Consider the following 13459-nt stretch of genomic DNA (forward strand, 5'->3'; position numbering starts at 1 on the left):
ATCATGAAACTGAAGAGAATAAATAGTGAATTAATTTCAAAATCATTCAAAATTTGAAATGATAGCTATGAAACTAGCATTAGTAGTGGATATGATACAGTAAAGCATCAGCTAAAAAAATAAAAACTTCCCAGAAATGAGCAACTCTGTTGAAGCAATTCTGAAGTTTCTTTTTAGAGAACACTTCTCTGTATGAATTGATTTTAAAATTTAAAGTATATAACTTAGGATTACCAATGTAGTAAATTGTGGATACACTTCTGATAAGTTTTTTAATTATATTTTGACTACTTCCATAGTGCACTTTTTTTTTCTTTTGTATTTGAAGGTTAAATTAAATTATATTAAGTTTTGAAAATATAAAATTAGAAATGTAAATTCATTGGAGAGCAAAGACTGATAAACACTAAATTATAATAGCTTAAAAAGTCAAATATAACAATGTTATTTATTTTTTTTTTTTTGTCAAGGTTTGTTCCGTTGAATTTTGTCCACAGTTTTAATTTGGTATTTCTTTTTTTGCCTTTTTAGCCACAGATGTTCATTAACGGGGCAAGACTTGAATAGACAGTGGATTGTTCCTAATTTGAAATTGCATCCTACAATTTACCATACCAAAGCACTTCTGCATTATATGTATTCAAAAGATAAAAAGCCTCTGGTATTCAGTTTTCTATTTCTATTATTATTTAAAGTAAGATTTTGTAGTTTCTGAAATTGGAAATATTTTTAAATTCAAAGAATGTGTAATTTATTACCACTAGTACTAATTGTATTCCAGCCTGTAAGGCTGATCAGTGCTACCCTTCTTGAACAGAGGAAAATTTGAAGTCCAATATGAGGTCTCTTCATATGGTAACTGGACCACTAATGATAATCAGAGGCATAGCTAGGTTTTTGGTGCCCTTGGCAAATTCGTTGCTACATGCCTTTTTTCGATAATTGGTAAAATCATAATAAATAATAATAAGTGCAATTGGACCTCTGTTTAACGAACTTCTTTTTAGCGAATTTTTCTATTTTGCGGATTTTTTTGAATTCCCCTTGATAATTACATTTAACAATTTCCGTAGAACGAAGAAAATTTTCCATATAATGAATGGATAAGGAGAGACTTAACTGGGTACACATTTTTAGCACAGTGGGCCTGCAAGCAATTTAGGCAATAGTGCTATTGCTAAGCACGAATTAAGAGTTAAAGAGATTACTATCTGCAACTTGCTGGTACCCATAAGGCCACCAAAACCCAGCTACACCACTGGGTATCGATATTACTAGCATGTCCACGAAATGTCAAATTATTTTCAGCACAGAACAATACACATTTTAATATTATTTTCAATATATGGCGCCCTTTGCTTCCATAACCTCCTTTGTGACTTGGCTAGTCTGTAATGAAATCACAAGGGAGGTTAGGCAAGCAAAGGCAGATTACGAGAAATCTTTGGCAAAGGATGTAAAGAGGAACAGCAAAAACTTCTTTACTTATGTAAACTCTAGAAGGAAGGGGATGAATCCGATTTGTCCCCTTGATAATGATGGTTCAATTGTTGATGATTCTGCTCAGGTAGCTGACAAACTGAATGAGTATTTGGCATCTACATTAACACGTGAGAAATTCTGTAGGGAAGTGAAGGCCACCACGAAGCTTTTCAAACTCCAAGAGGGAGTTAAATGATTTTGTAATAACTGAGAGCAAAGTGGAGGAGAAATTGAAACTGTTGAAGTGAAATATAACAAAGGGACCTGGGATGGATGGGATCTATCCAGTTATATTAAAAGAGGCAACAACGGAAATAAGCAAACCCTTAGCCCTAATTATGAGAGCATCCATGGACTGACGGGAGGTCCCACGGACTGAAGATGTGAAAATATATCACTAATTCTTAGTGCTGCTTATGCAATGTCGTAAATTAGTCCACTTTTTTGAAGATCCTTTTCTAATGATTTACATTTTGTGAAATTGTTTGTGTGTTGAAACGAATTCTCATGAAATAGAATGTTTGGATTTATATGTTTCCAGTCCTTAAATCCATCTGTGCTGAAACATGGAACACAATTTGTACCAAATACAAAAAGGAGCAAGGAATACAATATATTGCATCTTTGTTTTTTCTACAAAATAACCATTTTCTTTGTGTTTTTTTTTTTTTCAATAACTTCATATTTGTATTTCCACGAATAATCGAAACATCGGCCATTAGTGATAGGATACGTACTTAACTCTTCAGAACCGTGTTCAGGATCGTGTTGCAATATATGAGATCCATTTTTGTGGATATTAAAATTCCATATTAATATCATTGCTGCCATCATTTTTTTCTGCCAACTATTGTTCATTATTCTCCATACTTTCTAATTCTTTTAAAATAACTGTTTGGGTTTTTTCTTGGACTTCCATTTCAGTGGCATCCTCATCATAATCATCATCATCATTTGATTTATCCTCATTCGAATTATGTTTGTTTTCGTTGTCACTTTCAGTGTTTGGCTTAACATAAGCCAGTTTTGTAAACTAGAGGAATATATATATATATATTTTTAATTTCCTATTTATGTAGTCTTTCCATGCGGTACTGATGTCCGCTTTTGGTAGCATGTCCAGGGGTGTTCCTAGGGTATGTGGCACCCCTTTAAAATTTTCTTCATACTTGTATGTAAGTTTCAGGGGCCCCTTAAACATTGTTGCCCGGGTGGAGTGCACCCTTTCACCCTCAGGACGACCTGCCCCTGGGCATCTCTAAAATTAATTGGGCTTTTGTTGTTTTATTCAAATTACAAATCACAATATTCACGATTACCTGTTTAAACGGAATGAGTGCAGGGAAAGGCAACAAAATTGATGAGTGGAACAAATGGTTGGTATTACCAAAAAAAGCTTAAGTTCTGCAAGTTGCAGCATCTGGAGACCAGGCACCTGCGAGGTGATCTAATTGAGGTATATAAGGCTTTGAATGGATCGAGCAAACTCAATGCTAATGAGATTCTTCCTCTTGCTCAGATTACTCACCTGAGAGGACATAAATTCAAATTGAGGAAAGACAGTTGGAAATTCGCCTTTAGCCAGCAGGTGGTGGCTGATAGTTGGAACAAACTTCCATCTGTCTTAGTGGAGGTCAGCAACTTAAATAAATTCAAGGCAGAACTAGACAAACATTTGGAATGAATGGATGGTCGATAATAATGAGAAGGGTGTTTTTTTTTTTTTTTTTTTTGCTGATGCTGTATAAGCTTGCTTTCTTGCATCATATGCCATGCTAATGCACAGAAACACGTGCATTAGCATGGCATATGATGACTTATGACTTATTCAGTGTCATAGAATGTACACAATGCATGAATTGCAAACTGCTATGCTTTCGAGCAAGCACTGATGAAGCATTTGCCTGATTGGTCCATTCAAAGTTACGGTCTGGATGGCAAATAGATCTGTGCTGCTATATACTCAGATTTAACGATGTATGCAAGCTTGAATTGACTTATTCCTCAGAAAACACGCCATTTGGCAAAAATTAAATTTCACCCTGCCCTCTACTCTCATCCTGATGCGACATCATCTAGGGGGGGGTGCTATTTCACCAGCTAGCTAGCCTCGGGTGTTGAAATAGTTTGGCTCGGAATTTTGCTAGCAGGGACAGAGAGGTGATTATCCCGTTATACAAGGCAATGGTCAGGCCACACCTAGAGTACTGTGTACAAGTCTGCAGGTCTCATTTTAGGAAGGATTAGAGTTGCAAGAACAAGTACAAAGAAGGGCAACAAGATTGGTGAGGGAAACAAAGGGGTGCTCTTACCAAGAAAGGTGTTATACTGGTGTTTACTCGTTTGCGCTTCTTTGGTCGATATTAGCTGTGTTGCGGGACTAGCTTTCCTTCTTTGCATGCATGTTTCCAAGTGCACCAGTACACTCACATAACTGCCTGGTGGCTTTTATAGTAGGACAATGGTCTCGAGCCCTAAAAGTTCTATTGGGCCGCATAAGGAATAGAACCCGCAGCTCCGACCAGCGTTGAGTCTTTCACTACAAAACCCTATCGGTTATAGTCAGATCTTGAAGTGCCACAGTACTAGTTCTTTTATTCTAATATCTTTGTTCTGGTTGTTGTGTAGTAAGAGAACTGGTCTCTTACTACAGGAAATGCATAAACAGAACATAGTTTAATACTGAATCACACTAAAGAAATTGTACATATGTGGTTAATAAACAATACAGCTCTAATGGCAGTGACAGGCAAATAATACACCATCTAGCTATAACAATTCAGACCGATTATATATAAATAGTTTGATTTTAACATTGTTTATAAAATGGTAATTGATGGGCTCTTAGTGTATGTATTCTTCGTGTGGATGGCTCATCTCTAGCACGTACTGGCAGGTGACAGACTGGTTACATTTGCTGTCAGAGAATCATAATGGGTGACAATACTAAAGGTCACGCTATTTAAGATAGCAATCATAAGATATGCTTTAACCTATTATACATCATACTATCTACAGTGAATTATAATAGATGGCACTGAGTGTCGCGCTATTTAAGATAGTAGCATTAAGATATTCTGTAACTTACTAATACTGGCATAATAATCATGTTATTGAGGAGTAATGTTTATAAATAACAGACGGGAGTCATCATGACTTACCGAAACCGGGAATGGTGCATTCTCTACTACGAGGAACTTCTGGTTAGAAATTCTGCGCTTTTTGGTCCATGCTATCTTTTTCGTCTCTGCTCTAGGCTATCCACTCTATCTTACTTTCTTCTCTTCTCCTCGACTCCGTAACGTTTAGTGCCGTTCCTAAACTTACTATCTTCTCCCCTCCTCTGCCCTGCTCCATTGACTATATCGCCCCTTATCACCTGGACTTCTACCAATGTGGTGTTTGAAGGAAGGGGGGAGGTAACCTGCAACAATTAGCGACAACCAGCACGAAGCAGTTTCCTCCAAGAGCGAGCAGAGCACATATTTTTGGACTCCTGAACTTAATTTCTTCGAAAGCGACGGTTATCTCGAGTTAAGACAACCGTGACAAGGGGAATTTGTTACCATGTGAGGCCGAAAGCTACTACGTTCGGGGTAAGGGTTCGACACTACCGAATTTAGGAATCTTATTATTGTCGAGGAGCTGATAGCACTTAATTTGTCATGTTAGTTTAATAGTTATGTTTTCCGCTGAAATGACCAAAACACCCCTTTAGCAGAAGGGGCGCAGTATGGGGGGGATGTATGGGGAGTGTCTGCAAATTAATAAGTAAAATGTGGGCATTTTACACCCCTCATTACTACCGCTGAGAATTTCAGCCGGAGTACACATCTGTGACTGAAATTCTCGAAGTCCCTACTGGGTTTTGACCTTTTTTCGGGGGGGGGGTTAAACATAAACATTCCTCCTCTTACAATATAAAAGCAACTTAATCAATAACATATTATATAGATAAAAATACAAGGTAATACAAAAAAACAAAGGGTACAGCACTTTGTCCAATGCACTGTTCCGTTACGTCTACACCTCTTTGGTTTATTTTGCCTCCACACGGAGATCATTGTGTATGTTCGAGCCCGTGCCCACCAAATACGCAGTATGCGGAAAGGTCAGGGAATGACCACCGCATATCCCCGGAGCAATATGGCCTTAGTTGCTAATGTTCCAAACAACAACAAACAATTAAAAGGAGATCATTATCCGAACTCATCTGTTGATGATTCACTTTCCATACCGGTCAGATCTGTAGTTTATCTGGATTAACGCTCCGTTGATTTTTTTCTGCACATGACCCCCTCGAGGCACGAGAAATAGGGGCCGATCTGGACCTCCTGGATGAAGTTGTAAGACACTGTCTCGAAGGAAATGTCCTTTCACTGATCACAGAGGGTGTGAATATCCTTCACTAAGTTGGAGAAAGCGAGGGGTTAGCCTTGTTACGAAAGTCCTGGGCGCTGTTCTCAGTTTATAGTCTTTCCTTGGCTCGGGTACATCACATAGAACATAAACAATCACACAATTAGTATTCATCCCATAGCTCAGACATAAAGCATCTGGGGTTAATTAAATACACTATAAAATTTAGTAACTAGGAATGCCTTACCCTGTCGGCACGTTAGAAAGATTTGGTTTTTCCTCTAGAGGAAAAAAAAATACCAATTCAAGTAGGCAAGATTATTCTGGCCAGATGTTGAGATCTGGGATCCAAAAAAAACTTTTTTTTCATTGACAAAAGATTATATACAACGTAAAGACAATACTATTTCTGTATTATGCGAACACTTCTGCTGATCTACACCATTCAGACAATCCATATTGACAGTACAATTTTCAGGGATTCATCTTGGTTACAGATTTGAGAAAAGGAGACGCAAACCAGAGTTCCCTGCTCTTACTAGATGGTCTTGATAATACTATGCCGTCGATACAATTGCAAGAGTAGGATGCTGATATCTGTAGCATTTGGGCAACAGTTCTCCCCCTTTTTTTTTTATAAAAGCATCCTTGTTGTCAGATGTAGGTTCCTTATTCGTCCCACCATTCTTCCGATTGGATGGGATGATACCTTTTCACCGCTATCCCCTCGCTCTCAAGCCACTGCGTGTAGAGATTGGCAGCCTGCACCGCACAGTGGGTTGAGGGGTGATCCCAGTGACATCTAAATTGTGTGGTTTCCTTTGATCTTAAGGTATCCTTTTCGGGACAGGAGAATTCCTGGATGTTTATGATGGTTTTTGATCTTAAGACTTCTTTCAGGAAACTTGCTCTCTCCACTCTCTCGGTGAAGATCGCCTGATCCAAGACCCAAAATGTGAGGGTGGTGAAATTGCCTCACTCCCAAGAGATGCCTAGGCGCTGATCGCAGAGCCAGAGGTTACGAGCCTTCACATCATTGGGGAGTGATGAGAACTTCCCCACTCCCTTTACAACCGTATTCTTGTATTGCTCGTCGCATCCGATCACTGCGACCTCTTTTGGAGTGAGTGCGCCTTCCACATCCCTGCAGAACTGAACATCAATGAAGGCCCAACTGCTGACCAGTACTGGTGTCGAGGGAGATTTGCGACTAGAGGACATCTGTGCTAGGGAGGAGCGGATTAGGGCCGTACGAAAGGGTCGTTCCACCGCACCAATATGAGCTGGGGACACCTGTATCTCAAATCAATCATTGAGGAAGATTCTCTCTCTCTCTCTCTCTGTTGGCTGGCTCCCTTTCGAAGAGGACCAGGGTTCTAGCCCGTGACCACCAAATACGAAGGATGCGGAAAGGTCAGGGAATGACCACCGCATATCCCCGGAGCAATATGGCCTTAGTTGCTAATGCTCCTAAAATCCAAATAACAACAACAACATAACCTTTCAAAGACTGGTAAGAAGCCCATGGTTTTCTGAGTGGGGAGGAATGACCGCCTGAATGACCGTCCTGCACTTTCGAGCCGGGGTGCAGGTTGTTGGTCCAGTAGGCGAAGGTACGTGGCTACGGGATGATCGAGCCTCTCTGGTGAGTAGACCTTGGCGTCGGTAGCACTGCCGGCATAGGTATCAGGATCGTCGTTCCATTTTTTTGTTTCCACATTGGTCGTCTAATGCCGGAAGGAATAGTGGTGTGAGTTGGGTCGGGGTAAGTTCTTCCCGCTCTCCTCTTGCCTCACTCCTCATCACATCCTCCAGAGTCTGCTCCCGTTTGGCGAGATCCCTGCAGGCTGTTGTACCTTGCCACCATTTCCACGGGTTGAGAATGATAGCCCAGAGACATCGAATTGCTTGTACCCACATGTCCAGAACTTCGGTAGTCTATGTTGGTCTATTGCAAGAGTAATTGTTCAAAGTAAGAAGCATTCATTCCCTCACTTACTCTTCCTCACTCCTTTCAGGCGATAGAACACGCTTGTTCCTTTTGCTCCCCTCCCAGTTGGAAGGCCAATTTTTACCCATACGCCTCACTCGCTCTTCTTGTTCTCCTTTCGTTTGCTTCCAGAAGGGGGTCACTCAATTCACATATGAAAACATGCCGTACATGACGACACCACAAATAATCCAAAAAGTGTCACTGCCAAGATCGTGATAGGTATCATCACCTATGTGGTGAGTCCGTCGCCAACCACTTGATGAAGCCAATGCTGTCCATGGCGTTTGCCCCGGTGCAAAGCGGGACACATGAAACCTGTGGAAGATTTGGGTGGATGATCTGTAAGGCGGGATCCTCTAAACAGAACTCTATATCTACGCATGCTGAACTCTAAGCAGCCGCTTCCGTAGCCAGGTGGAAAGGAGCAGCACACGCTTCTTGATTTGACCGGGGTTCGAGCCCGTCACCACCAAATACGGAGGATGCGGAAAGGTCAAGGAATGACCACCGCATATCCCGGAGCAATATGGCCTTAGTTGCTAATGCTCCTAAAAACCAACCCAACAACAACAAGCCGAACTCTAAGCAGAACTCTATATCTCCGGCCGACTAAGCACAGCTTTTCATTATGACACTTGGTGCCTGTCTTAAATTGTATAGTGAAGGTTGTCGGCTCTTGTGTTAGTTTGACGGATCTGGTGGCTATTAGTATATCCTGGAAATTGATGGAGACTCTTCCACCAAGGCACATGGACAATGCTTGAAAGGTGAGGGTAGCTAATGTATGCATAGCACCCAATAGGTGTGGTAACCCCATCGCTAAACTTGGGACATTCTGTGTGAGTTTCTAGGAAAAATTCAAAACCTGAAAATGACAAGTCTACAGTTAGAGGTGCTGACTGCAACATTTTCGAGGTGAGCTTCCCCGAAGGTTCCAATTCTAACTGGTGGGAAATTTGAGTTTTCGGGAGTTTATTTTGCTAGCCACCATCTGCTCTAGATAAGACTCACTCTTCTGGCAACTAACTCTGTCTTCGTAAAAGTGGCACTGTATCATTCGGAGATAAACTGTTTAGAGACACTGTAATTTGACTGTATATCACCGATCTCGCCATATTTAGGTCGGGATGCCAGAGCTGCCTGGTCAAGGTAGGCCTCGGTGGTATCGCCCACCCTTAGGAGTAGATGATGCTGAAGGATGTTAGTGGGCTGATCCAGCGTTCCTAGGACCTATAGCTCGATGTTGTTCTGAGTGATGGCGAAATTTCTTATTGCTAAAGTTTCCGTTGTTCCATTACTATGGGTTTGTACTTCCACTATGTGATGGCATGACATTCCTTCAATTTTACGGACTTCGTATACCCTTGTAAAGTCAGGAACCTACCAAACCCGGTAATGCAAACAGGGTTGGCTGTCGACAATATGGCAGCTCAAACCAATGTCTCCTGCGATACAATTTGTGATCCTTGGCCAACTCAGGGACTACTCGGTTAGCGCTTTAAACTTATAACCCTGCTTGCAATGCTGCCCCCAATCACAATAAGCATTTTGTGGACATGCCACCTGACTAACGAGATGAAGTTCTGTGGGAAAGGCGTAGTAAACTCGTTTCATCTGCCAGTGACAGTGTACTTGTTTGAAAGTTATCTGCATCTGAAAAAGAGTCTGCTGAGCGTGCAAAACGAACCATAGGCACTGTTTATATTCTGGATTCAGCAAAGTAACGTGTCGACAATCCATCTTGCATGGATGGGACAAGTCCGCCTGACATTCCTTCATCGTGGCATGCAAAATCTGATGGTTAGTGCACATCAAACTTACCACAAGTAAAAGTGCTGCCAAAGAGGAGGATCTGTAGGGGAGTAACCTGCAAGATGGATTGGTTCCAGATGGATGTATTCCTCTAGGTATCCCCGTACCTTTTCTGAAGTGGTCCTAAGTGCCGTCCCTGTAGATAAACCAGCAGCGTTCGTCACACGCCAAGTGATCCAAAACATCCTTCAAGTGATCCTGATCAGCATGAGGAGGGCTCTAGCTGTTTGCCCTACTGATTTCAGAATGAGCTTGAAATACCATATCAATACGGCGGTAAAAATCCCAAAGGCAATGTATACGATGTATGACATAACAGGGGGGGGAGACAATGTCAATTATTCACCAGCTCCCAACAGAAGGTGCAGCTCATCCTCGTGCGTTCGTCTCTACCTGTTAGGTGTATTGTTCCTTGTATCACCTTCCCTTGATGTGATATAAACAAGAAGTTTAATGGTCCTGGAGTCAGTACAAAATCACGAGGCACCTCTGCCTGTAATGGTTCCTCGTTAATCACAAACGTTTTCTTGTTTCTGAACTTTCTTATAATCAAAGTGCCTTTCTCCCATGTGGTGAAGACTGGATCTGTGAACATAACTTTCAGGCCCCGTTCTTCAAAATGGGCTTACTCTTCGGACAATAATCGTCTTGCGAGTCCAGCCCTTTGCAAAATATCCTGGGGAACTGCCTGAGAAAGCGTTTCCAAACACACTCTGTATGAAAGGATGGGTGGGTCTCTTATAGTCTCGGATCCAACCTCTGCGAGCCAATAGGCTTCAGCCGCCTGCCGCTGACATATGTAGGAAGACTCTTGGTCACAGTCAGACTCGAAACAGTATTCTAAACTGCCTTTACAGCGATCTCTGCTACATTCACACAACTCTCCATTCCTTTCGCATTGGTACCAGATTGAGGTACCATTTTCATTCAAGGATTGCCTCAGAATGAAATGTCCTGGTGGGACCAAAGTGTTATTTGGCAGAATTCTGGATTTATCCACTGCTTAAAACAAGTTCCACAATCTACCAGGGAGCAGCTATTTTGAGGAATTGCTTTGTGCATGGCTGCTGAGGATTTGCTTATTTCACAGACGTATGCACCATGTCTCACTTGGCATATTTCGATATCGGCTTGGCACGACACCAAAAACAATTTGAGCGTCAAAGCCTTTAGCATAATTCTCAAGCTGAACATCATGCTTGCCATAGAAAAATCACTGCAGCTGGTCTATAAAGATAAAAGAATTATCAGTGTTCGTGGAGACTAGAAGTCCTTGCAAGTATAGACATTTTATTGAGAGGGAAAAAGAAAAATTTTATACCCTTTTTTTTTCTTTTTTCTTTTTTTTTTTGTAGATCTTTACTGGTTAAGAATATCGGATACAGATTTTGGAATCGGTCATCCTGCGTACACAATTGCTTTGCCAAACCACTCATTTTGATAGTATCCGTAATTATGGCTTGTCTCTCATTGCAATTGATACATTTCACTATCCTCATTTTAGTCTCTCCATGCATCTCTCAGAAAACCTGTCAAGTCAAAACCACTGCCATTGCTTGGATAATTGAGCCTTTCAGCCAGTGATCGACCTAACATCCACTGGATCGCTCTGTCTGTTCCATCCGGTGGCTTGCCTTGGCTCATGTTTCCTTGGGTCTCGTTACTTTGCTCTATGGTGACGACTCTTTCTGCCTCAGCTACATTGCCAGGAATATCGTTTACCATTTCTGCTCTTACCACCGAAGCTGACTCGGGCAATAGCCTCGTACCCCTGTGACTGGGGTGTCACAATCGCCTCCTGTGGGGCCGGAGTCCGATGGTCACGACTACACAGATTGTACCTGTGGGTCTGGGTAGGTATTTGCGAAGCTCTTTCTGGTCTTGCAGACTGCTCTGTCCTTGATTGGCTGTTCTGATTTATTGGTGGGAGAGACGACCATGGGATTGACACTGGGATGCTCTTTGGTCGGGTCATTATTGGTCTGGGGTCTAAAGGTGGGATTAAGTTACAATGCTCCACTACGGGATCATCAAATATCCAGGTTTCGTTTGGTGTTTTCTGCATACACTCCTGATCAAGGTCTGTTTCCGTCAATTGCTCTGATTCCTCCTTTCCAAATTCAGGAAAAGTTTTCCGACCAATCACCTTTGTTAGACGATCTATGTGTACTAGCTGGTTATCTTTAGGGTTACTTACGTTCTGAATTCCAAAATTTACTGGTGAAGTTTGGCTGATTACCCTATAAGGCCCTGTATTTAATTGAGCCAATTTCTTGGTCGTGCCTATCTTTACCTTGGGAGTATAAAGATATACGAGGCTTCCCACTCGGATATCCTTATCCACTGCCACTGATGCTCTGCGTTGTTTTTGTGCCTGCTTGTTTGTTTGTTATTTGGTTTTTAGAAGCATTAGCAACTAAGGCCATATTGCTCCGGGGATATGCGGTGGTCATTCCCTGACCTTTCCGCATCCTCCATATTTGGTGGGCACAGGCTCGAACCCCGGTCTAATCAAGAAGCATGTGCTCCGCACTGCTGCTCCTGCCCACCTGGCTACGGAGGTGCCTCTTGTGCCTGCACCACCTCTTCCAAGTGCTGGGAGACAATTTCATAAGTCTTATGAAGACGCGCGCACATCTGTTCAGAGTAATTCTCTAGTGATGAATAGGAAGGTCTCACATCAGTGTGCCATAAGTCAGAAGGTAATACCAGATCCCTTGCATACGTTAGAAAGTTGGGTGACTCCTGGGTGGAGCTGTGTGTTGCAGCGTGATATGCGGCGACACCCAGTGGCACCATGACATCCCAATCGGACTGGGCGTCGTTGACAACATGTGACAGAATATTGGCTAGTGTACGATTTAGATGTTCCACTTTAGCATTACACTAAGGGTGCAAAGATGTGTGGAGTTGATGGATGCTCGGCTTCTCACACACTTGTCGTAACAAGGAGGACATGAAGTTAGTATCCTGATCTGTATGTATTTCGGAATTCCATGTCTCGCAAGCTGTGGCCACCTCGTCTGCCTTTTGAGTCTGGAGTGGAATCACTTCGGCATATCGTGTGAAATTGGCCACTGCCATCAACAGATATTTATGACCCCTTAAACACATTGGAAGAGGTCCTAAAATATCTATGGAAACTCTTACCCAAGGAGAGTTTTCCACAGGAATCCTCATCAGTGCTGCTTTAACTTTGGGGTTGTATCCTCTGCGTTCCATACAGGATGGACAGGACTCAACATAGTTTTTAACATCACCATACATTCCTGACCAAAAGAAATTTTTTCAAACTTTCTCCGTCTTTTGGAGAGCCGTGTGTCCCCCACTAAGAACGTTGTCATGACACGACTTCATTACTTCTGATTTCAGGCCAGCAGGAAGCTCCATGGGCTCAGATCGTGTGGCTCCAGGGTGAGACAAGGAGAAGTGGTACAGCATCCCATCCTCGCTCAAATAAAATGTCTGGAAGCTTCGTAGACGCCTGAGGTTTTCCCTCTAGCTGCTCAGTTAACTGTTTCAGGTTTGGGTCTTCTCTTTGGAGTGTTTTAATCACAGATCGGGTTGGCAGTTGTGGCATCCCTAGTGGGCTTCTAGTGATGTCGACTGATATGGGAGCAACTAATTCAGTGATCCCTGGTTCCTTTGACCTTTTCTGTTTTTCCTCTTCCCCCAGCACTGGTCTGGAGAGAAAGTCTGCATTTGAGTGAACTCGACCCGGTCTGTATATGATTTTGTAGTCGTACTCTTGTATTAACATACTCCAACATGCTAATTGGTTGGGTGATGGGTTTTTAGATGGAGGTAGCTCAA

General features: G+C 42.2%; 1 protein-coding gene across 1 annotated transcript in view; it reads left to right on the forward strand.

The window, feature by feature from the left end:
- The window catches only part of LOC150089381 (cytosolic carboxypeptidase 1-like), a 669910-nt gene that overhangs the window by 586491 nt on the left and 69960 nt on the right, over window positions 1-13459 (forward strand). The window contains exon 21 of the mRNA XM_090389963.1: window positions 532-661. Within this exon, the coding sequence (XP_090246089.1) occupies window positions 532-661 (130 nt within the window). The remainder of the gene's footprint in view (window positions 1-531; window positions 662-13459) is intronic.

This window comes from Mastigoproctus giganteus, chromosome 2, assembly GCF_048544385.1.
Source record: "Mastigoproctus giganteus isolate SK-2022 chromosome 2, ASM4854438v1, whole genome shotgun sequence".
NCBI lineage: Eukaryota > Metazoa > Arthropoda > Arachnida > Uropygi > Thelyphonidae > Mastigoproctus > Mastigoproctus giganteus.